Below are 23746 nucleotides of genomic sequence, written 5' to 3' on the forward strand. Positions count from 1 at the left end.
GGACAACAACAGATGTGGCACCAAGAGGGCCTAGAAGCACAATGGGTGCATCTAATCTAGACCACCCTGAAATGGCGTACAAGGCAAAGTTCATGGAAGCCGTTCAACTATGGAGGCAACGTGGCGAGGAGAAGACCGTGCTGCTGCAGAAGGTGGCTCAGCTGGAGGAGGCCTTGAGACAGAAGGAGAAGTTCATCCACCACAGCCGCATGATCATCAAGTTCGGTGACGGTCACATCTCCCGCTTGGAGAGAATGAAGGGAGGGTGCGCTGTGGGCGTGTCCCCTCCTCCGCGACATCAGTGCCTATACCCGAGGTGGGGTTGGCAAAAGGGCCTTTCTGTGTGGAGTTTGCATGTTCTCCCTGTGTCCCCTAGGGTAGGTACCCTCACAAAAAACATGCAGTAATCCTGGTCTCTAAACTACCTGATGGAGGGGAAAGGAACTGGTCGGAATAACGTGTTCCTTCCACGTACTATGTCCGGCTGGGGTTAACGCCCCCCGTCAGGTGAAAAGAAGCAGCTTGGACTCCTCATGCACAGAAGGAAGCATAAGGTCAGTCCGCTGCCCCCTCAGGTTGGCAGAGGAAGTGTAGCACCCAGGATTACATTAGATAATTGACACTGGGTGAAAAAAATGGGTTGCAAAATCATGGGATAAAAATCTGAGAAAAAATAAAATAAAAAGAAAAAAGAAATGGAGGTGTCCCAGCTCTCTAACAGTCTGATCAGCACAAAGCTCCAACTTGACACAGTCCAGTTGGAGTGGGAGCAACTTCTGGAGGAACATAGAACCCTGCAAGACTCTTTCGACCAGCTGCAGGGCGAGGCAAAGTTTGAGGCCGACGAGGCCAGACAGCAGCTAGAAAACAGACAGCAGGAGCTTGCTGCTCACCAGCAGGCACGTATTACAGAGCTGATAAATTCCTTACAGGCTGAAAGGGAGAATACCAGCAACCTAATAGTCCACTAGCCAGAATATGTTGAGTACACCAATGTTTTGTTAGAAAAGTGGAGTATGGGTCCCTGTAAAACGTTGGTGTACTCAACATGGCCGGGTTCACAATGGGGCTCTATGGGCTGGCAAGAACTTATTGAGACTATGGAGGCAGAACAAGCAGCTAAGCAAACAAGTATCTGATCTAACAACACAAATTCAACAGCAGACCTCCATCCCAACAACTACAGAGCTAAATCTGGCAGCTACCAAAGGAAATATAAAACAGATTACAGCAGACAATTGATCCAAGACAAAGATGTTGCGTTGGATCTGATCAACCAAACTAAGAGACCTCCGTAGCGAGCTGAGCCATAAGGACCAGAACCTTGCTCCTCTGCTGGGAGACATCAGCGAAATCACAGCTTAAGTTCAATGCTGCCTGCTCAGAAAGGGAGGAGCTCAAAGTGCGCCAAAGTACACTTTGCTCTCTGCATGACGCTGCAGAGAGGATAGAGCTTGAGGTGTTGCAGGAGGATTTGGTGTACGCTAGACCATGTGGAGAGACTCACCAAGGTCTTGGCTAGGCAGAGCAGCCTCCTCCAAGCCTCTCAAGACCAAAGTGCCCAGAAGGAGTCCATGATCCAAGAATCTACAGCAAAAGCTTGAGCAACAAGAGGAAGCCATCGGGAAAAAAAACTATCCGAAATGGCAGCTCAGCTCCTGTGCTAGAGAGCCTTCATGCACATCATCCATCATTCACGGCACCAGGTCCTTCGAGCACAGAACACCTCACCACCAGACCACAGACCCCCCTCCCCAGCTGGCGCCATCAGCGCAGCAGCAGCCATGGGCTCCAGACCCCCCCCCCCCCCTCCCCACCGCCCCAGCAGCAGTCTTGGGGCCCCAGACCCTCCTCAGCTTCATTCATGGCCCAAGCCCCTCCTCAGCTGCAGCCATGGCCCAAGCCCCTCCTCAGCTGCAGCCATGGGCCCCAGCGCCTCATCCAGTGACCCATACCTGGGCCCCCCCAGCAGTACTACACCCACCAGCCTCCGGCATCATTAAAATCATCATCCACCATTTCATCATTGTCATGCCTTAAAACCATTACATCTGAAGACTGAATAAATTGCTGACTCTTGAACTGCCTGGTCTGTGGCCATCGCATGCTTTGACAGGTAGGAGTGTATATACATGATAGCCAGCCTCACTTTACCCGTCAGAATATCTTTCACTTATGGGTCTGTAACTCTGAGAGTGTACAAATGGACCCCAACGGGTTCATTTGGTTCCATTTGTACACTCAGAGTTAAATTAACATTGATTCTTACAATATAAATTGGGGGTCCCAGAGATAGAAATGCCATTAAATGGGGGTCAGTAGACTAATGCATGTCAACCTGGGTGGGTCCTTGAAATTAAACAGGTTGAGAATCACTGCTAGAGCTGTAAAAACCTTCTCTTATGAGGGTCCCTGGCATATATTTTCTAATAGGGGTCCGTGGGCTATAATGAGTGTCAATTTGGGGGTCCTTGACATGAAGTTTGGGAACCACTGTTCTACAAGAGTATAGGATAGGAAACCGGCAGTAGGGCCTACGAGGGGTCCTTGTAGGATAAGAGGCTCTTTGTTGTGAGTCACGTGAAGAAAAGCTACACTTGGTGCGTCTAGTTTGGGAGAGTATACTATCTTTAATTAGGTCCAAAGGAGGGTGGGTGGCAACACACACACACACACACACACACACACACACACACACACACACACACACACACACACACACACACACACACACACACACACACACACACACACACACACACACACACACACACACACACACACACACACACACACACACACACACACACACACACACACACACACACACACACACACACACACACACACACACACACACACACACACACACACACACACAAACAGTTATTTGGTTCTCAGTGAGAAGAGAAAGCATCCACACATTTATTTACATCTGATTGTTGGTCTTCCTCAGACCAAGCAACCTTGGGCTGCGTCGCTATCTGGCCAAATCACTAGTCCAAATAGCTGATGCTTCTGTCGATAATGTGTAATGCAAGTGTGCCATTGCCGGCAGTATAGGCAAAATACTTTTCAGTACTTTTCAGAATTCACTTCCGTTTGTGCTAAAAATGGTGAGAGGCGAGTTTCTCCATCACGGAGCGCAGAAGCATTGGGTACTAAAAAGACTATTTGACTTCTGTCTTGGCCAGGTAGAGTTGCAACCCGAGGATCTACCAAAGTTTCACATACTGACGGATTCTGGTCCCAATCCCGAGCATTCCTTGTAAAGGTGCGCGTCAAATCACAGTTGTCCTGCCCTGAAAAAGTTCTCTGTGGCTCAGAGTCGGGTCCGACGTCACAGCCATCAATGGGCGAGCTTGTTTACGCGGCCTTCTCAATCAGAACAAAAAAAAGGCAAAATGGCAGAGGACCAATCAAGTGAATTTGGCATTAGCTTAGACTAAAGATAGAGGATTTGTCATGTAGATTGCCTAGATTGTTTGCAATGTCAGCTGGTCCATCCTTGCTATCTTTATTGTAGGCGTTAGCTAGCCAGCTGGGCTACATTTCAGCACAGAGGCTGAATGTAGGACTAACCTAGCCTCACCTAGCCAGTGTTCATGTGCCTTTGCAATGCACATTGCCCCAGGCAGATTAAGTCTGGCCCCTTTCAATTGTGGGAGGACTTCACGGACGGCCAACCAGATTCGTCTGGAACCAGGCTATAACCAACCAGGGCCCAGTATTCAAATATGGGGCGGGACATCGCAGGAAAAACCTCGAAACACTGAGAGGAACGAGACTAGTAACATCCACGCAGTGATACAAGTCTCGCTACTTGAGGCTAGGACTAACCAGCTAGGTGGACAATACCTGTGTCCCGACACCATACTTTATACTAAGCTTGAGTACGCAAAGGAAACGTTTAAAATTCCACGTTGGCATTGGCTAATAAGTCCAGATAATGAAAACTCCATAATGCGTATCTGTCAGCAGCTGAATTTACCCATTTCATACTACCTGTCCAAAATAGAATTCTAGGATTAGTATACAGTAAATTCACCTTTAGCTAAGCCCCACCCTCTCCCCCTTAGACACTCCCACTTTCCAGCCGGGCTCATTCATTCCAATGTAAATATCATGGATATTACACATTAAATACTGGTTCATCTTTGGAAACAGACCTTCAAAATCTCTTCCAAATCCGTCAACAAGGCCTGCCATATGCACTGGAAAAATATGTGCGTGGCATTTCTTTTTTTTTCATATAGGAAAACTATTGGTGGAGAGGTTTGTCTAACTAACCCATGTTATGCTTAGCTGTGATTGGACCATAGCAGTTTGGGGAGGGGCTTAGCTATAGGTCAATTATATATACTGCATTGTATTAGGACTGTATATAGTATGGAATTGGGACACAGGGTACTATCATCACAGTTAGTTAACGGAGTGTAGCAGCAGTGAAATACTGTATAATATGTAGGTTGTTTCACTCTGAGGTCCTGGCTATCAATCACAGGTTAGAGGTCACCCTTCCTGTGCTGAACCAAGGACTATTAAAAGAGGACAGGAAGCGAAGACCGTACAGTGGACTCCATGTTGCTCCCTGGAAGGAAAGAAACATGCGCAATGGGCTATATGCAGCCAACACTTCCCGTGTTCAGCTTCCTTGGTCTCAATTGCGCATGTTTCTTTCCTTCCAGGGAGCAACATGGAGTTCACCGTACGGTCTTCGCTTCCTAACCTTATTTCATTAACCTTGTGCTGAACAGGCAACCAGTAGGAGGAGTTAGTGTTTGGGGGGGAACAGTGGGGAGATCTCCTACTTTCTTATTATCGCTCATTTCTATTCTGGTTCTGTCCATTTCTCCTTCCATACTTTCAAGGAATCTAACCATCTAAAAACGTGAATATTGCATTTCCACTAATAGGATCTGGTCCTTGTGCTCCTTACTAAGTGGTTGATTGTATAATGTTACTATAGGCTCTGGTCCTGTCTTGTGCAAAAAAAGAAAGAGGGGACACAGCTCAATAAGAATGATCGCGGACAGGGTTTCCGGTTCGAGCCCCCTTAAAGATAAAAGCCCCTCAAGTCATTTCCAAGAAACTATCATCATCATCATCATCATCATCATTTGGTGGTATGTGGGCAACAACTTCCGCTGGACTGGGATCTAGTTTCACTTTCGCCGGTCCAGTGGTCCCCCTGGTCCACCAGGCAGACCTCCAGGCCCTGGCCCAGTGGTCCCCCTGGTCCAGTGGTCCCCCTGGTCCAGTGGTCCCCCTGGTGCACCAGTCAAACCTCCAGGCCCTGGTCCAGTGGTCCCCCTGGTCCACCGGTTAGACCTCCAGGCCCTGCGTATGGAGGAAATCTTCCAGTTCGCTGAGTCGTTCGATCAGCATCACGTCGAGGTCCACCTCATCACCTCGGCACCTGCGGGCCCCTCGGTTCCGAGGGCCCAACACTCGAGTGATACCTGGAGAGAGAAAAGTCACGTAATTTTTTTTTTATATATATATATATATATAAAAAAATCACACCCGTGTGAACTGAGTGGTGTAAGGTCTGTCTGACGTAATGAAATCATGTCTGACGTAATGAAATCACACCCGGGTGTGATTTCATTACCTGGCTTTGTTTGTGCAGAAAAAATGAGCATGGTTGCTATGTTCACCCTGTTCACCCGGGTGTGATTTCATGACGTCATTACAGGGTGAACATAGCAACCATGCTCATTTTTTCTGCACAAAAAAGCCAGTTGTAGGAGTGGTTTACACCACTCAAAAATCATTCATTGTCAGTGACTTAGTAGCCTGAAAGATACTTTCTATGGCAGTGGTTCCCAAAGTGGGGTCCGGGGACCCCTAGGGGTCCTTGAGAGAGTTGCAGGGGGTCCCCAGCTAAATGATTATTAGGAACCAAATAGACCCTTATGTATGTAACTCTGAGAGTGTACAAATGGAAGCAAATGGAACCGTTAAGAGTTGATATCATTGATAACATTCTTTGTTGTTAACATTGATTTTACAAAATAAATTGTCCCAGAGACAGAAATGTCATTAAATGGGGGTCCGTAGCCTACTGCATGTCAAACTGGGGGTCTTTGAAATTTAGCTGGTTGAGAATCACTGCTAGAGCCGTAAAAGCCTTCTCTTATGGGGGGTCCCTGCCAGATCTTTTCAAATGGGGGTCCGCGGGTTAATAAGTGTCAATTTGGGGGTCCTTGACATGAAAAGGTTTGGGAACCACTGTTCTATGGCATAGGCATGCGTTTTCTTTTCTTTGTCACTAGCCTCGCTGCCTCCGTCTCCGAGGCTAGTGATGGAGCCTCGGTCTCCGAGGCTAGTGACACAGTAACTGCTGAACAACAAATAACCAGCATGCCTTGGGTGGCGCGGGCTTTCCTCTTCCTGGGCAGAGTGAAGTCCGGGAAATCTAGAACACGCTTCCTCTTCTGATGCCCGATGCAGATTAAAGAACCGTTTCTCTCTCTTGGCTCCTCAAAGATGGTCTCCAGACTCCTGAGCAAAAGGAGACAGACAATGGGCCTCATTCACAAAGTGTGCATACTGTATTGCTCAGTTTTGATACTAAAGCGCATATACGTGACAGTTTCGAGCATAGTCTGATACATCATATGTCACTCATACATGGCACAACACATGGTTGGCTGTTATTACAATGCCATTCGTCATGCAAAATCAATTCCTATAGTGCCACTGCCAAACCTCAAAACTCACTTGCCAAATAAACCAGATCTACAAGCCGTCAAAGTGTTGCGATGTGAAGCGTTGCGAGCTTGCAGATCTGTTCTTTTTGACCGAAGGAAACCGTTGGAAGTATTGGGCTACGGAGCATTTTCTTTCTCCAGTTGGTTGCTTTCCCCACTGCTAATTTGATTTACAAACAGGTGGAATTCATCATCTGATTCATACCTCTACATAGACTTTCATGAATCGCACGTCAGTCTACTCTTAACAAACCTACACTAAAACAGCATTGTGGAATGACGATTACTTTGATGACATCCCAAGTTTGGTCATTGTAGTTTTTTGCTGACCTGTTGGACGCTGGGGATTTGTAGTTCTTGTTGGTGTAAATCTCTTCCAGACTGAATACTTTTTTCTTCAATCTGGAGAAAGAAAAACAAATGAATATTATGCAGTTGTGGCCAATGTATATTATATTCTACTGTTGTCTCCAGCTTTATATTCTATTGTCTAATAATATTTATTATTATTCTACCATTGTCTAAAGTATATTAAAAACACAATAAAGAAAATCAAATTGTGTATTGTGTCAAACCTTTTGGGTTTGGGAAGGCCCATGGGTGTCAAGTTGTTGTCAGGTTTCGGAACCTCCTTCCTTATCCTGATCTGTGATACGCACTTAGAGCTGTCAATCAAACCAGGCTGCTTGTGCTGAGAGAGAGAGAGAGAGAGAGAGATAGCATTTAGACCCGAGGTCGATTCTACTAATGTCTTCTAAATCATGACAGTTTTCTGAAAAGCCTATGTTTCTATATCAGTGGTGCTCAACCTTTTTCATGTCAAGGACCCCCAGAATTATCTGAATTTGGCCGCGGACCCCCATCTGAAAATATGTTGTTTCAGGGAACCCCCTAGAAGCTAATATTCAAGTTAAAAATATACACTGTGAAAGAATATATATTCAAAGATTTGCGCCACGTTTTCACGATTTAAAAAAAATAGCAGATCTACAAGCTTGCGAGTGCCGCGCTATGAGCTTGTAGATCTGCTACTTTTCAATAGCTAAAGTATAACACAATGCTTAAAACACCAAAAGGGGTTCCTGTTCAGAATGGGTTAAGTAAGAAACGAGAGTACTTTTCCCCCCACCACTGACGGTACGGTACACGTACCTCTCTTCCAGAGCCGCCGCGCATGCTGGCGCTGCCACGCCCATGGAGTCCAGGGTACTTGGTGTTAGCCAGCGCAAAAACGGGCCGCGTCTCCAGCCTCTCCAGCTGGACCAGGGCCTTGGTGCTGTAATGGGACGGAGACATGCTGCCGCTCCCCGCCGGACTGCTGCGATTCATGGCCCGCTCATGAGTCACACTACGGGTTCTGTGTCGTCGCCGGGACGTCAGGGACTGAGCAGCAGAGCTGAGAGACACAGGAAGAAGAGTGGTTGTTGTTTTTTTTTCATATCCTCCTGGCTAGTAGTGACACTGGAGGGCAGGCAGTCTAATTCTTGTAGGACCTATAGATCTGAAATATTCCTATAAACACTATTAACACATTACCCCCGGTTACACTAACTAGGCGGGATCGTGAGGCCCCAGTGCCAGTCACAAGCGCGAAATACCACAGTAGAAGAAGAGATCCTGGGCAACCAAGGAAGCTTTGAGAACAAGCCCCCCAGTAAGGCTATCCAACGTTGAAGCTGCCACTACCTACTGGTGAAATGTGGAACTGCAGCACTTTCATGGAGGTGGACGGACGTTCATGACATCATGTGCGTCAGCCCCGGACCTCAAATTTGGGGCTAGCACTCCGGTTCTGTCTTTATCCTTTTATTACTCTATGTTTGAGAAGGAAAGGAAATGGTCATGTGACTGGGCTGCGCCATGACACTTTCATGGACACTTTCATGGGAGCCAAAACTCACAGCGGAAGTTCAATGAATACATGGCAGTGAATGGAGCCGGCTGGACCAGCTCATAACGAACACTATTTATGAATGACTGAGACCTTTTATAAAGTAATCGCTTCTGGAAAATAACAGAAGACATGTAACACATTGTCTGCTGTGTTACCATTCGATGTGTACACTGTGTAATTTTATAGAGGTATGGTATCTAAAGAGCACAAATCACCTTTCTGAACGTACCAAGTATCATGAGACTTCCCACCGTTTCCTGTCTGTCAGTCAAATCTTGCGATACCTCCGAGCCAGAAATGATACCTGCTGCTGTTTAGATCCTCAAATAAAATGATGTACTGTGCACTCTGTGCACATCGAAAAGCAAGTGATTAGAAAACAACCTGTGATATGTCTTCTTTTATATTCCTGAACCAATTATATGACAAAGGTCTCAATTGTTCATAAATAGTGTTTGTTATGAGCTGGTCCAGCCGGCTCCATTCACTGCCATGTATTCATTGAACTTCCGGTGTGAGTTTTGGCTCCCATGAAAGTGCCCAGTCACGTGACCATTTCCTTTCCTTCTCAAAGCTCAGAGGAGGAGGGCTATACTACCCGGAGCAATGCTAAAAGGTAAACAGTAGATGGCAAGATAATAATTAAATATATATTTTTTATTGCTGGATTAAATGAAATTAAAGAAAGACGAGGTCCTTCATCTTGGCACAGGCAGGTCGTGGAGAGAAAAACGAGGTCCTGCCGTTATTTGCTTACTTTGTGTTAATCTATATAAACTTCATAATCTAAATTCATTTGAAGACCAAACTAAGCTCACCTGGTTGTCGAGGGCTCTTGTCCAATTGGCCGGTTGTATCTAGAAAAGAATACAAACCAACAGTATTATCATGATTATTTTTATTATTACCATGTGTGTTTTAAGCATTATGTTATACTTTAGCTGTTGAAAAATAGCAGATCTACAAGCTCATAGCACGGCACCAAGTGCCGCGCTACGAGCTTGTAAATCTGCCATTTTAAAATGTGGGGAGGGGGGGGGGGGAAGTAATTTCACGGAAATTGCACACTGCGTTTGTGATTTGTGGCATTTTGTTCGAAACGGACCAATCATGTGAGCTTTGGAAGCCAATCTTAGCCAATCAGGATGGAAGATGGGAAATGGTGCAGATCCGTGTTGATCACATGACTATGGAGATAGTGTATACCGAATTGTGTGATGTATGATAAAATGTGTACGAGTAATCTACAGAAATGTGTTTTGCCTAAATCGGCCTCATGGTGGCGCTATAACAGGCCGTTGAGGAATATTTGGGGCAGAGGTTTGTCGTTGGCATCCAGGGAGTGTGTGTGCAAAGTTTGGCATGGATCGGGCCAACGGTGCCGGAGATTAGCTGGTAACGGACGGACGGACGGACGGACGGACGGACGGACGGGCGCACGCACGCACGCGCGCACACACGCACACGCACACGCACACGCACACACACACACACACACACACACACACACACACACACACACACACACACACGGACGGACGGAGTGCAAAACATACTCTCTCCCATGCCTTCGGCCTGGTGGAGACAAAAATGGGTTCAAGTTCAAACCCAAAATCTCTAGGGGTCAGTAGGACAACGCAGTAGTAGGCACTAGTAATGATACACATAATGCACACACCTGTGGTCGTTGTCCAATCCAGGTGGAGCCGTGTAATCTTTGAGAGGGCGGAGGGGCTTCGGCCACGACGCACACCCCACCACGATGCGACACCTCAGCGTCTCCACGGCGGCGAAAGAGAGCCGCAAGAGCATGGGGTGGAGCCAGAGGCGGGACGCCCTGGACTTGGAAGAGAGCGCCGGCATGGCCTTCAGGGACCGCAACTTGATGGAAGCCCCTCCTCGACGCCCCGGCGAGAAGGAGGCTTTCCAACTGCCGCTCAACAGGTCAGACAATTCCCATTGGCTGTTGACAGTTCTGGAGGTGTGGAATTGGTGGATGGAGGGCGCCAGCTGGTCCATGTTGCCAAGAGACTATAACGAGAGAGAGGAACCAACATTATAACACCCAATGTGGTTGTGCTGGGAAACTCCCACTAGAGGTACTAAAAGAGCTGTTCCATAACTTTTCCTCTGAACCTGTGCACTAGAGGGCTGCAACTAGGGCATTTACTTCTAGTCATTTTTACTAGTTGACTAGTTGTTTAACTACCCATCATGTAAAAAAATTGTGTTTTTTTTTATAAATATTTGTACATTTAAAAACTGTGTACATTGGTGACTATAACTATTCAGTATTTTAGCCAGGACGTGAGCGTCCCCTACAGAGATATTTCCGGGTCCCACTTTTGTGTAGCTTTTGTGTCCCCACAGAGTTATACTGTGTCGCTCAGTCGGACTAAATCTGAGACGAAAACAACCACGAAAGTCTAATTTTACCGCTTTCCTGACAACAACAAAGCTGCTGCTCTCCCAAATCTGGCTGTGACAGGCCGTCTGCCCCACACTGAATAATCGCCATTTTATTTCATTGTGTAAACTAAATCCTCACCCCACACAGCTACTGCTGTTGTCCTGCAACGTCCCCTTATCATTCACCAAACTCACCCCACACAGCTACTGCTGTTGTCCTGCAACGTCCCCTTATCATTCACTAAACTCACCCCACACAGCTACTGCTGTTGTCCTGCAACGTCCCCTTATCATTCACTAAACTCACCCCACACAGCTACTGCTGTTGTCCTGCAACGTCCCCTTATCATTCACTAAACTCACCCGACACAGCTACTGTTGTTGTCCTGCAACGTCCCCTTATCATTCACTCACCCCACATAGCAGTCAGTTTTTTTGTACTACTGATCGTTTTTTACTCTCAAGTCTTGAACGGCTCTATTTTTTTCAACGGTTAGAAGCATGGACAGAGTGGCACTGGCTGATGACGTATCAGCAACAACGTGGCTACGCAACAGTTGACGTTATGAAATGCGAGTCGAGCAGCCTCTGTCCAGACTGAGTAGTGCAGTGACCTTTTCAGATCCGCAGAACGCAGCAAATCAGGCTGGAACCCAGGCTAATATATGATACATATTATACCGCGACGAGCTGCGCACAGGGTGCAGTGTGAGAACGAGAGAGACTAACTCCACGTGCAATGTCCAGCACAGTAGGGGAAATTAGTTCTCCTCATTGATATCTTGCTAAAGTGTATATAAGCTCTGCATCTGGTTAATTGCGGGAGGATGTGGGAGGATGTGAGATTTAGCGAGGCCTGCTGGTTTTATCTTGACCACCTGTTCCCGACCACAGGCATTTAAATACCGCCCGTAATATTTGCGTTGGGTCACGCGGAGATCCCACTCCCGATGCAGGGCTCTGCTGTGCAGCCCCCAGTAACAGAACAGTAGAAGACTGCGGTTGTACTGAGCAGCCCCCAGTAACAGAACAGTAGAAGACTGCGGTTGTACTGAGCAGCCCCCAGTAACAGAACAGTAGAAGACTGCGGTTGTACTGAGCAGCCCCCAGTAACAGAACAGTAGAAGACTGCGGTTGTACTGAGCAGCTCACAGTAACAGAACAGTAGAAGACTGCGGTTGTACTGAGCAGCCCCCAGTAACAGAACAGTAAAAGACTGCTGTTGTACTGAGCAGCCCCCAGTAACAGAACAGTAGAAGACTGCGGTTGTACTGAGCAGCCCCCAGTAACAGAACAGTAGAAGACTGCGGTTGTACTGAGCAGCTCACAGTAACAAAACAGTAGAAGACTGCGGTTGTACTGAGCAGTTCACAGTAACAAAACCGTGAAGTAGTAGTGAGTAGTGTAAAACAAAGAAATTGAAAAGAAAAGCCGTTTTCAAACTCTGACCTTGAGGCTGCTGAATCCCAGACAAGTCCCTTTTAACGGACTCTTCCTGTAGGGCAGAGGGTCGACGAGACTATCAGAGGGAGCCCTGAAAAGAGAGAGGAAACAAGAAGAGTAAAGGGCCTTGCAAATGGGGAGCGATAAAACGTGCCTACAGTTCATTTTCAATGAGACCTGTGTTTTTGCTTGGAGAAGTCGCGGTGCGACAACGCAAGCGTATTTACGTGAGCGCGGCCTCGTGAATTTGTTGCGCGCGTGCTCGTTACGTGCACACGCCCGCAACTCACCAGACCTGGATTCTGTTTATCTTTTTTTTTTACACTTGCGTAGTTGTGCCCCTCTTCAACAGACCTGGAGGAGACATGTGTTGATCCAGGCAACAACGCCTGCATTCCTCGCTTCACATTTGCAAAGCCCTTAATGCTGACTGACTGATACGTCTGGTCAGCGACATCTAAATATGACATTGTACTTTATTGTCAGTTCACACTGAAATTTGTCTTGCGACCCAGCAGCCAAGTATGCAGAACACATATACACACATTTGACATAACACAAAGAACAAGACAATTTACATACATAAAGACATGAAGACGAGAGCAATGTCCACCGCCTAGATTACCCATGGCTACTACAACTCCTGATTAAGCCACAAAGTCGACTGGTGGACAAGGGACCTCTTTAGTCTGACCTTATTGTATGCTGGTACACCATATCTCCTTCCTGAAGGTAGCAACCTATATTCTCGATACAACACATGCTTAGTATTATAGGTGATATTCCTTGCTAACCTTAGGATGCTGTATACGTGGATGTATAACGTTTCTGAAGTGGTTGTCCAACAATCTTTGAACAAAAGAAGAATCCGTCTACTAGCACCGAAGGATTTTAGACGGCGAAGGAAGTAGATTCTTTGCTTTGTTTTCTTACATTCAGGTTCTCTTACATTTCTTAAATTCAGTGATAATGGTCTAAAACAGGGTAAAGCAATGACTAGGCCTTCACAGGTAGCTTTGTTACTGCTGCAATCAGTAGGCAGAGATCTGATCATTTAGTCTATAGAAAGGCAGGCGACTCATTCGCCGCTGCAATTGATTGGAACGACCCGTATGGAACTGAGGGCGGAAGGAAGTGCGCCCATAGAGTTATATGGTCATGAGTGAAGGAAGTGCGCCCATAGAGTTATATGGTCATGAGTGAAGGAAGTGCGCCCATAGAGTTATATGGTCATGAGTGAAGGAAGTGCGCCCATAGAGTTATATGGTCATGAGTGAAGGAAGTGCGCCCATAGAGTTATATGGTCATGAGTGAAGGAAGTGCGCCCATAGAGTTATATGGTCATGAGTGAAGGAAGTGCTCCCATAGAGTTATATGGTCATGAGTGAAGGAGGTGCACCCATAGTTATATGGTCATGAGTGAAGGAAGTGCGCCCATAGAGTTATATGGTCATGAGTGAAGGAAGTGCGCCCATAGCGTTATATGGTCATGAGTGAAGGAAGTGCGCCCATAGCGTTATATGGTCATGAGTGAAGGAAGTGCGCCCATAGCGTTATATGGTCATGAGTGAAGGAAGTGCGCCCATAGAGTTATATGGTCATGAGTGAAGGAAGTGCGCCCATAGAGTTATATGGTCATGAGTGAAGGAAGTGCGCCCATAGAGTTATATGGTCATGAGTGAAGGAAGTGCTCCCATAGAGTTATATGGTCATGAGTGAAGGAAGTGCGCCCATAGAGTTATATGGTCATGAGTGAAGGAAGTGCGCCCATAGAGTTATATGGTCATGAGTGAAGGAAGTGCGCCCATAGAGTTATATGGTCATGAGTGAAGGAAGTGCGCCCATAGAGTTATATGGTCATGACTCATGAGTGAAGGAAGTGCGCCCATAGAGTTATATGGTCATGACTCATGAGTGAAGGAAGTGAGCCCATAGAGTTATATGGTCATGACTCATGAGTGAAGGAAGTGCGCCCATAGAGTTATATGGTCATGACTCATGAGTGAAGGAAGTGAGCCCATAGAGTTATATGGTCATGACTCATGAGTGAAGGAAGTGCGCCCATAGAGTTATATGGTCATGAGTGAAGGAAGTGCGCCCATAGAGTTATATGGTCATGAGTGAAGGAGGTGCACCCATAGTTATATGGTCATGAGTGAAGGAAGTGCGCCCATAGAGTTATATGGTCATGACTCATGAGTGAAGGAAGTGCGCCCATAGAGTTATATGGTCATGACTCATGAGTGAAGGAAGTGCGCCCATAGAGTTATATGGTCATGAGTCATGAGTGAAGGAAGTGCGCCCATAGAGTTATATGGTCATGAGTGAAGGAAGTGCGCCCATAGAGTTATATGGTCATGAGTGAAGGAGGTGCACCCATAGTTATATGGTCATGAGTGAAGGAAGTGAGCCCATAGAGTTATATGGTCATGAGTGAAGGAAGTGCGCCCATAGAGTTATATGGTCATGAGTGAAGGAAGTGCGCCCATAGAGTTATATGGTCATGAGTGAAGGAAGTGCGCCCATAGAGTTATATGGTCATGAGTGTCAGTGGCATCCAGTCACGTGATTCACGTTCCTTCCTTTAACCCATTTTGGTGTTAGCATTATGTTGTGCTTTAGCTATTGAAAAATAGCAGATCTACAAGCTCATAGCGCGCCACCGAGTGGCGCGCTACGAGCTTGTAGGTCTGCTATTTTTTTTAAATCAACGACTGACATAGAAACAGCTTTTTCAGAAAACTGTCAAAAGACATTTTTTAAATTTCAACGTCAGGCCTAAAATGGGTTAATTACGTTCCTTGGCACCAACACGGAAGCTTGCCCTGCGCTTGAGAGCATTCGCCCCAGAGCCTCAAGAGCCATCTACTGTACCTTTCTATGTCTATGACTTGGTACTAGTCTCTCTATTCAGGACGGGAACCCCTTTTGGTGTTTTAAGCATTATGTTACACTTTAGCTATTGGAAAATAGCTAAAGTGCCAAGTGCCGTGCTACGAGCTTGTAGATCTGCTATTTTTGAAAAGTCGTGAAAATGTGGTGCAAATCTTTGAATATATATTCTTTCAGAGCGAACGTTTTTAACTCAAATCTTTGCTTCTGAGGGGTTCTTGGAATAACATATTTTCAGATGGGGGGGGGGGGTCGGTGGCCAATTACATATAATCTTTGGGGTCCTTGACATGAAATATTGAGCAGAGCACCACCGATATAGAAACAGGTATTTCAGAAAACTGTCAGGATTTAGAAGACATTTTGTCAGGCCTAAATGGGTTAAGCTTTGTTTGTTTTGCTGTACCTGCTGTGCGTCGGGCTCTTGCATCCCACCACCCGACTAGCAGTCTTCGCCAACTGCAGCAGCAGTGCAGCGTGGCCTTCTGGGTAATCCAACCCCACCGTCACCAGGAGGTTCTTGGAGGAACCGTTCTTCTCACCGACCATCAGCTTGGAGCCTTCCGATTGGCCGAAAACACTTAGAGCCCTGCCCGAAGACGATTGGCTGCCGCATTCCGGACGCGTTGGTTCCTCCCCTTGGAGGTTGCGTAGGGTCAGACGTTGTGTAGCGGAGGAGGGGGCCCGGCCCTCGTCTCCTCCGCCTCCCCTCGGGAGCGACACCCCCATACATCGCACAAACCTCTGCCCTTCTCCCCCGATCGGACACTCTCCTCCTCCTCCACTCCCTCTGCTTATTATTTCCCTTCTCGAGACGCCGTCTTGTGGTTCACTGGATGGCGGTACGTCGTCCCGTTGCCCACTACCTCCTCCCGCCTGGGTTTGAGTGAGCGAGGGAGCGAGGGGCAAAGCACAGGAGACGGGAGGAGGAGGAGTCACCACTCTCGGCTCCTCGACGCCAGAGGAGGCAGAGGAGCCGCAGGAGGACTCCGTGTCGCTCAGCACAGATCGGACCAGTGAGGCCAGGGCGTCCCCCATGCGTCCATCGTCCTCGTCGCTGTCCGTCACCGGGGAGAAGCCCCGCCCCTTCCGCTCGGGGGTGTACGACGCCGCCCCCAAGCGACCTTTGCCCTCTGCCGTGCCACGGGAGGGAGTACGCGGGGCCGCCAGGTGAGGAAACGGGCGTAGCTTGTCGGCGGTGGCAGAAGGAGCGAGGTCACTGTGTGAGGAGGGGGTGGAGCTTGGAGTCACAGCCAAATCGTCCTGGTGGCCTGTTCACCAAAAAAAACAAAAAACAATTAGGAATATAGCAGTTCTGAATCTGAACAGATGCTGTCTAATGTATATAGTTTACTGTCTGAATGTATGTATCACATTCACGCAAAAAAAAAAATGCGTTTCTGCTAAGCAGCAAGCTACTGTATAATTATGCTTAGATGGTTTCGACTTATATTAGGGTAAATCTGCGCGACTGTAACGACAAAACGGAAGTGGGGAGGCTTCACTTCTGCTGCATCGCTTACTCATGATCGGAGCTTCTGTTGTCCAGACCAGGCACGTGCACACATAGACCTCAAAGGGGGCCTGAGCCCGGCCTGCCCTTTTACCCGTCTGTAAAACACAACTGCCCTTTCCAGACCATGAATGCAGCATTTACTATGGTGAAAGAAATGCAAATGCCACTCCTTTCCATTTCCACAGTATGGTCTACTTTCTGAATGGATGTTGCGTCTAATGTTTATATGGTCTACTTTCTGAATGGATGTTGCGTATAATGTTTATATGGTCTACTTTCTTTGTGTCTAATGTATATATGGTCTACTTTCTGAATGGATGTTGTGTCTAATGTGGTCTACTTGAAAACCCAGATGAAATCATCCATTCGTATTGTCCATCAAATCACATCCATGCTCACTGGTTTGAAAGTGAATCCCAACAGGAGCATGCAGAACAATAGCCCTGGCAGAGTATCAATGGTGCATGTGTGTTGTTACCATTTTAATTAATAGGTTACTACTAATTTTCAACCGCAGTTAAGGAGAGGAAAAGAGACGAGAAAAGAGGCATTGAGAATGAGTTCGGGAAGATAAATAAATAAATAGGGGTGCACGATTATGATCTCCGATTATTTGCAGGGTCATATCTGCCGATACCGATTCTGACCGATTCCGATATTATACAGAGGACCACAATGGAAACAAGCCTATGACCTATAGGGGCTTGGCCCAAAGCCTGTTAATAATGTATTCAATCAATCAATAAATGGCATATATACTATAAAGTGTTCAGTTTTCACAACTGAATGAGATCAGTACACAAATTAAATGTAGATTTTTTTTTTCTTGCTGGTGAAAACCGATGAAATAATCCGTTTTATTTTTAGATCATTCCGATATGGCATTTTTATGGCCGATATGGCCAATTCCGATTATGCTACCGATTAATCGTGCATCCATAAAAAAAAAATCTCTCATCTCAAACACCTACAGCGAGGGTGAAGACCGGGAACTGGTTCGTGTCCCAAACCGGCTGGGAACCAGAATGTCCCTGGTTCGTGTCCCAAACCGGCTGTGTCCAAGTGTCCCTGTCCGAGCAAGACACTTACAGCCCTAGAACTGTCCTAGATTTTTAACTCCTCCCAAAGACCAAACCACAAATAATTTAAAGTGAAACTTGGCTGATTTTCCATCTAAATCCTGTTGTTCTGATGTGCATGATGTGTGTCGGATCTGCGTGTGCATCCCAAACAGAACAACTGCCCATTGCAACTCAAGTAGGCGCTCAAACATCAATAAGTTCAGTTCCTACAAGAGTATTGTAGGTGGTTGGCTGTGTTATGGCTGGCAGGCTTTTCTGTTTCTTTTAATACATATAAAAAGGACAGACAATTAACAGACAACCACGTTGTAGACTAACAAAACAATATAAAGAATAATATGGGAGGAGAGAAAAAAGAAAATAAGAATAGAAAGAAAATAAGTCTGTTTGTTTTGTTGTTTTGTTTGTTCTTTTTTCTTGTGGTTGTTATTCTTTGTTTTTTATGTTTTGTCCAAATGTTGATTGTTTTGTAGACCCAGTACATGTTCTACGTTCTGCTATTGTTTCTGAACTACGTTCGTATGTAAGGAGGATAGGCATACATAAGCTTTAAGCTTCTGCCTATTCCTTTTTTAAATGAATAGATCGAAATAAACCATTCATTCATTCATTCATTCAAGATAAGTGTGCATCATTGTTAAATCACAGCTGAACCAAAAACAAACTGAGACGTCATCCCACCCACTGAGACAGGTACGTTTAGTACAAGTCAAATAGCAGACATCAACCTCCTAAACTACAATAAAAACATAACAAGACCGAAACACTAAACTGCCAAAACAATTCATTAAAGGGTAAGACCACTTTGAGAGATTTGGGTTGTTTTCTTACCTTATTATGGGCAAACTAGTCCATTCCATGAGTTATTTCGCTCCATTGTGCTGTTTATTAGCAATTTAAGAAATACAAAAAGTCGCTCATTGACTTCCATTGTAACAGGAAACAGCTCTCAAAGTCACTCTTTTAGCACATAAACCAACGCAACAAAAGCTGATTCTGACAGTTTATGACATCAGGAAAACTCATGCGGCTTTATTTTTAATAAAAAAGTAAATTTTTGACAAATTTGTGTAGAAAGAAGATCCGGTAGGTATGCCTACGCCAACCGAATCACTGCTGTTCGCGTTGAGTAAAAAACAATCTGATTGGACCAAAACTGTATACCCACTCCTGAAGCGTATTATTGGAATGCTGTTGAGCAACAACAGGGATGTAAACAAATGGATTTGATTGTCGTCCGCTTGTCACTAAAAACATACACAGTGGACGTGTTTGAGGGAGACACTTTAGAAGAAGTGTCTGTGTGTGGGACTGGTGCATCTCAAACAGCGTGGAGACTTGTTTGACTTGTTCGAAACCTCGCAAGATGTTCCCGCGAGAGTTGGGGACGCCGTCTTAAAAGACGAAAATAAAACCGCATGAGTTTTCCTGATGTCATAAACTGTCAGAATCAGCTTTTGTTGCGTTGGTTTAATAAACACAACACAACGGAGCAAAATAACTCATGGAATGGACTAGTTCTTAGGTCTTACCCTTTAAAATACATGCAAGTAGGCATGCATACAAGAATCGTAAACATAAATGCATGCATAGACATACGGGAAAGTTTGCAGAAAACAACTAGACATGCACTCAACTATACATGCAAAAGAAATGAATAAGTAAAATAAATAGAAGTAAAGAAAATCACGTCATATCAAAAGAAGTTTGGAATAACATTAGCCGTTTCTGTTCAACTGCCTGTTTGTGGTGCTGTAGCACTGTGATCAAGGCGTCACAAAGCTGTCAGGATCCTTCATCTAACTGATGATGACAACAGACTGAAGCTTGATCGAAGAGCTGCTACCGGCAGTGTTGAGCTCTAACGAACGACTGCTCTGTGTGGAGAATCTGGTGTTTCAAGTTTTTTTTTTTTTTTTTACGGTATACAGTATACAGCTGTCACAGGCAGCAACTCTGCTATTACTTGCAGTAGTAGTAATAGCCTAGGGTAGTGGTTCCCAAAGTGGGGTCGTCTGGGGACCCCCAGGGGTCCTTGAGGGAGTTCCAGGGGGTCCCCAGCTAAATGATAGTTAGGAACCAAATGGACCCTTATGGGTCTGTAACTCAAGAGAGTGAACACTCTCAGAGTTAAATTAACATTGATTTTACAATATGGGGTCCCAGAGATAGAAAATAGAAATGCCATAGCCTAACGCCGTAGCCTAATTCAGGTCAACCCGGGGGCCCTTGAAATGAAAATGGTTGAAAATCACTGCTAGAGCCGTAAAAACCTTCTCTTATGGGGGTCCTTGGCATATATTTTCAAATGGGGGGTCCGCAGGCTAATTAGTATCATTTTGGGGGTCCTTGACATGAAAACGTTTGGGAACCACTGGCCTAGGGCAACTTGGTGCCACACAGCTTGCATTTGTCCTTATTAAATAATGTATCGCTCTCTCACGTGACGTGACGTGTGTTTGTGACACGTGTGTGTATGTGTTTGTGTGTGAGAGAGAGAAGAATGTAAACGTAATAAGTTGCATAATTAATAATAATAATACCATTTATGAAAGAAAGCTCCATTGGATAACTTTGGGAATTAGCGGTACAGCACCCTGCGGTCGGGTCTTTTTAAATGGGCTCACCTCTCCCCGGTCCAGGAGGGGAACGCGTGCGCTTGGTTTTCACTCGGGTGCTGCTGCACAGACGCTCCACATGGTCGGACAGCTGGGCCAGGTCTTTGCCCTGGGCCACGCCCTGTTCGCACAAGCGCTCCACGCGGCGGTCCAGCGCCTCCAGACGATGGGACAGCGGAGCGAGCGCGTCCGCCAGGAACTGCTTGAACTCGGCCTGTTGCGCTGCGAGGAACTGATGGAGGGAGGGGGAGGAGGGAGGCGAAGTAGGACGGAAGGGGGACAACAGAGGAGGAGGCTGGACAGGAGGTGCAGAGGGTGAGGGGAAAGGAGGGGATGAGGTGGTTAAAGGAGGAGAGAAGGAGGAGGAGGTGAAATTCCACGGAGGAGCTTCGGTTAATTTCCCTGGAAGGACATGGGACGAGAGGAGGAGGAAAGGGTAGGAAAAGAGAGAGTACCGTTAGCTAAATAACCAACACTTTAAACAGCCATTTGGCTGATTTTGCACGTGAATCTATTACTAAATGTAAATCGAATGTACAGTACACGTGTGTATTGTAAACCAAATATGAATGAATCTAAATCTACATGTTCGTAAATCTAATATATTTTTCATAAATCATACGTAGCCTACATGCTTTTAAATCGAAAATACATATTTGTAAATCTAACCCCATGATTATAATAGAACTTAAAATACGTTTGTGTGAATCTATTCTAATCTATTTACATAATGGCATATACGTGTAGCCAATAAACCTTTGATAATTTGGCTAAGTTGCCCCCAAGTATGGAACTGTCACTTACCTTGACTGTCCAACATTGGCATCTTCTGGTTGGCTGAATGACCGGGTGACTGTCTTGGCACTTGGCCACTCTGACCAGCAAGCGGCAACCTGCCCTCCGCCGGGACCGAAAACGAATTGGTGTTTTGGATCAACGGAGTGCTTCCGAGCCGACCGTGTTCTTGTCGCTGGGTGGGCGTTTTGTGGGGAGCGAGGAGGAGGTGGTGATGGTGAACGTGGGGGGGCGATGGCAAATTATGGAACACTTCCCGACGTTTGGTCTGAGCATAAGCGTCAAGGGAAGACGTCCCCGACTGTTTCCGGTGGGAAGCGCTGGGAACCGCCTCCGACGTGCAAGGATGATAGCGAGAGTTGGACTGTGGGAAGTCCTTGACCTTGGGCTTCTCACTGGACCAAGCAGCGGGCTGCGATGCGGCCGGGCGTCTCGGGGTCTCGACTAGATTTGGCCGATCCGAGCCTTGAACCTGGAACTCTTTGCGGAGACAAAGCAGTGTCGTCCCGCAAGGCACCTGCGAGGTAGGGTCGCTCCGGACGACAGTGGGTGGTGGTGGTGGCACTCGGTGCATCTGTGGGGGAGGTGCGGCGGGGTGAGGCAGGGGGTCCAGTCCCTTTGGGACTCCTCCGGACTCTGTTGATGATGGAGACAGCATGGAGATACTGGAGGAGGACAGACAGATTGGAGGAGGGGGGGAAAAAACGGAATGAGAAGTGTTGTTTTCCTCGACTAAAACCAAGACGATTTTTTTTTCTGACGAAAACTAAATGAAAACTAAGCCATCATGACTAAAACTAAGACTAAATATACTGATGATTTTGTCAACAAATAAAAACTAGACTAAAATGTTAGGAAGGGACTAGTGGACAAGAGATCCAGTATAAGTCATTTTACACTTGGTTGCATGCTGAAAATAGCAGATCTACAAGCGACACGTTGATCGGCTATTTTCAGCAAGTAAAAAATCATCAAGGCCCGCCAAACGCATTTTGTTCGACTAAATCAACTGTAGGTCGACTAAAAATCTTATGATATTTAGTCGACTAAAACTAGACTATTCCAGGTGACTAAAACTAAATGAAAACTAAGAGACTATGACTGAAACTAAAATTTGCAGCCAAAAACAAGACTGCCAGCCCAGTGTCCACTGCACGGGAGCTCAGCTCACCACTATAGAATGTACCAGTGGCCACTGGGAGCTCATCCATACTGTGTACTGTACTGTACTGTACTGTACTGTACTGTACTGTACTGTACTGTACTGTACTGTACTGTACTGTACTGTACAGCTTGTTGTTGTTAGCAGCAGGAGCACACTAACATGAGACAAAGCTTTCCGTCCCAATCCCATCATGTTGTTGTTATCACGATATTCTATGCTTTAACAAAGCACATTGTACCACCACAAAAAGCAATTTGTACGCCAGGCTGATCCTGGATCAGAGTCAGACAAACACCTCGGGTCTTTAAATACAAGTACTAGTGGAGTGTGATAGTGGACATATATACATAGGATTGCTTGGTTGATTGATTGATTGAAGTATTTATTGATTGAAGTATTTATTAACAGTTTGCAGAATTACAGTACATTTCAAGGCTTCAAGCACAACGTTTGCCTTTAGCAAACGCTAGTAGCAGTCAGTAAATCTGCACACGAACGCACGCACACTGGCACACACACACAAACACTCACTCGCCCGGCGCGCACACACACACACACTAACACACGAATTAAAAGGAGCAACGAACAGTGGCGATGAAACAATACACACCTCCGTTATGGCGGTGACTGTGAGATGATGATGATAGCTCCGATAATAAATCAAAGAAGCGTCATTTTCTGGGACATCTTCACCATTCTTCTGCTTGTTCTCCTCAGAGCGTCCTGTGCTTGTTTTCAAAATAAAACTCATTCATTTCTCATGAAGAGCTTGTGTCGTTTTATTCTCTTGATTTGTGCACGAAAAATGTCAAATTGAAAAGGAACTATTCCATTGAAAAGGGTAATTCCACGAAATAAAAAACACAAAACAACAACAGCAAAAAAAACGAAATTATATTTTTAGTTTATGATTATTATTATTTTCTCCTTACACATACTATCAAAACAAACATGTTATTGTGAAATAACTTTACTTTGGATTGCTTCCGGTTTCGGACCCATGCCGAAAATAATGTTTACCACGACACTTTTCAGCAGTATTAAGGTTTTACGGCGGCCTGTTGCTAAGTTACCAGTAATTCTGTTCTTTGACGTTATCATAGGATATTATTATAAGCCCGTTTACAAACACTACTACTATACTACTATACTATTACTACTGCTACTAATTACTACTACTACTACTCGTATAATAATAATAATAATAACAATAATA

The 23746-nt window shown here is 45.8% G+C and overlaps 1 protein-coding gene across 1 annotated transcript; it reads right to left on the reverse strand.

The window, feature by feature from the left end:
• Window positions 1-1899: 1899 nt before the first annotated feature.
• On the reverse strand, window positions 1900-23270 carry LOC306920737 (uncharacterized protein). Its single transcript, XM_079497588.1, has 12 exons — window positions 23141-23270; window positions 21375-22030; window positions 20580-20972; window positions 15761-16625; window positions 12469-12553; window positions 10289-10641; window positions 9429-9467; window positions 7869-8112; window positions 7292-7407; window positions 7047-7118; window positions 6371-6507; window positions 1900-5462 (listed from the first exon to the last, which is right to left on the reverse strand). The coding sequence occupies exons 2-12, from the start codon at window positions 22021-22023 to the stop codon at window positions 5326-5328; spliced, it is 3090 nt and encodes a 1029-aa protein (XP_079353714.1). The 5' UTR covers window positions 22024-22030; window positions 23141-23270; the 3' UTR covers window positions 1900-5325.
• Window positions 23271-23746: the final 476 nt, after the last annotated feature.

This window comes from Electrona antarctica, assembly GCF_951216825.1.
Source record: "Electrona antarctica genome assembly, chromosome: 3".
NCBI classification, from domain to species: Eukaryota; Metazoa; Chordata; class Actinopteri; order Myctophiformes; family Myctophidae; genus Electrona; species Electrona antarctica.

Bases quoted from the DNA above. Each gene is read 5' to 3' on its own strand.
- LOC306920737 (XM_079497588.1), bottom strand. From the start codon at position 22,023: ATGCTGTCTCCATCATCAACAGAGTCCGGAGGAGTCCCAAAGGGACTG. The intron at 12,554-15,760 runs GTACAGCAAAAC...CTCTCTTTTCAG, and splicing joins AAGAGCCCGACGCACAGCAG to GGCTCCCTCTGATAGTCTCG. The intron at 9,468-10,288 runs GTGTGTGCATTA...ATTCTTTTCTAG, and splicing joins GGATTGGACAACGACCACAG to ATACAACCGGCCAATTGGAC.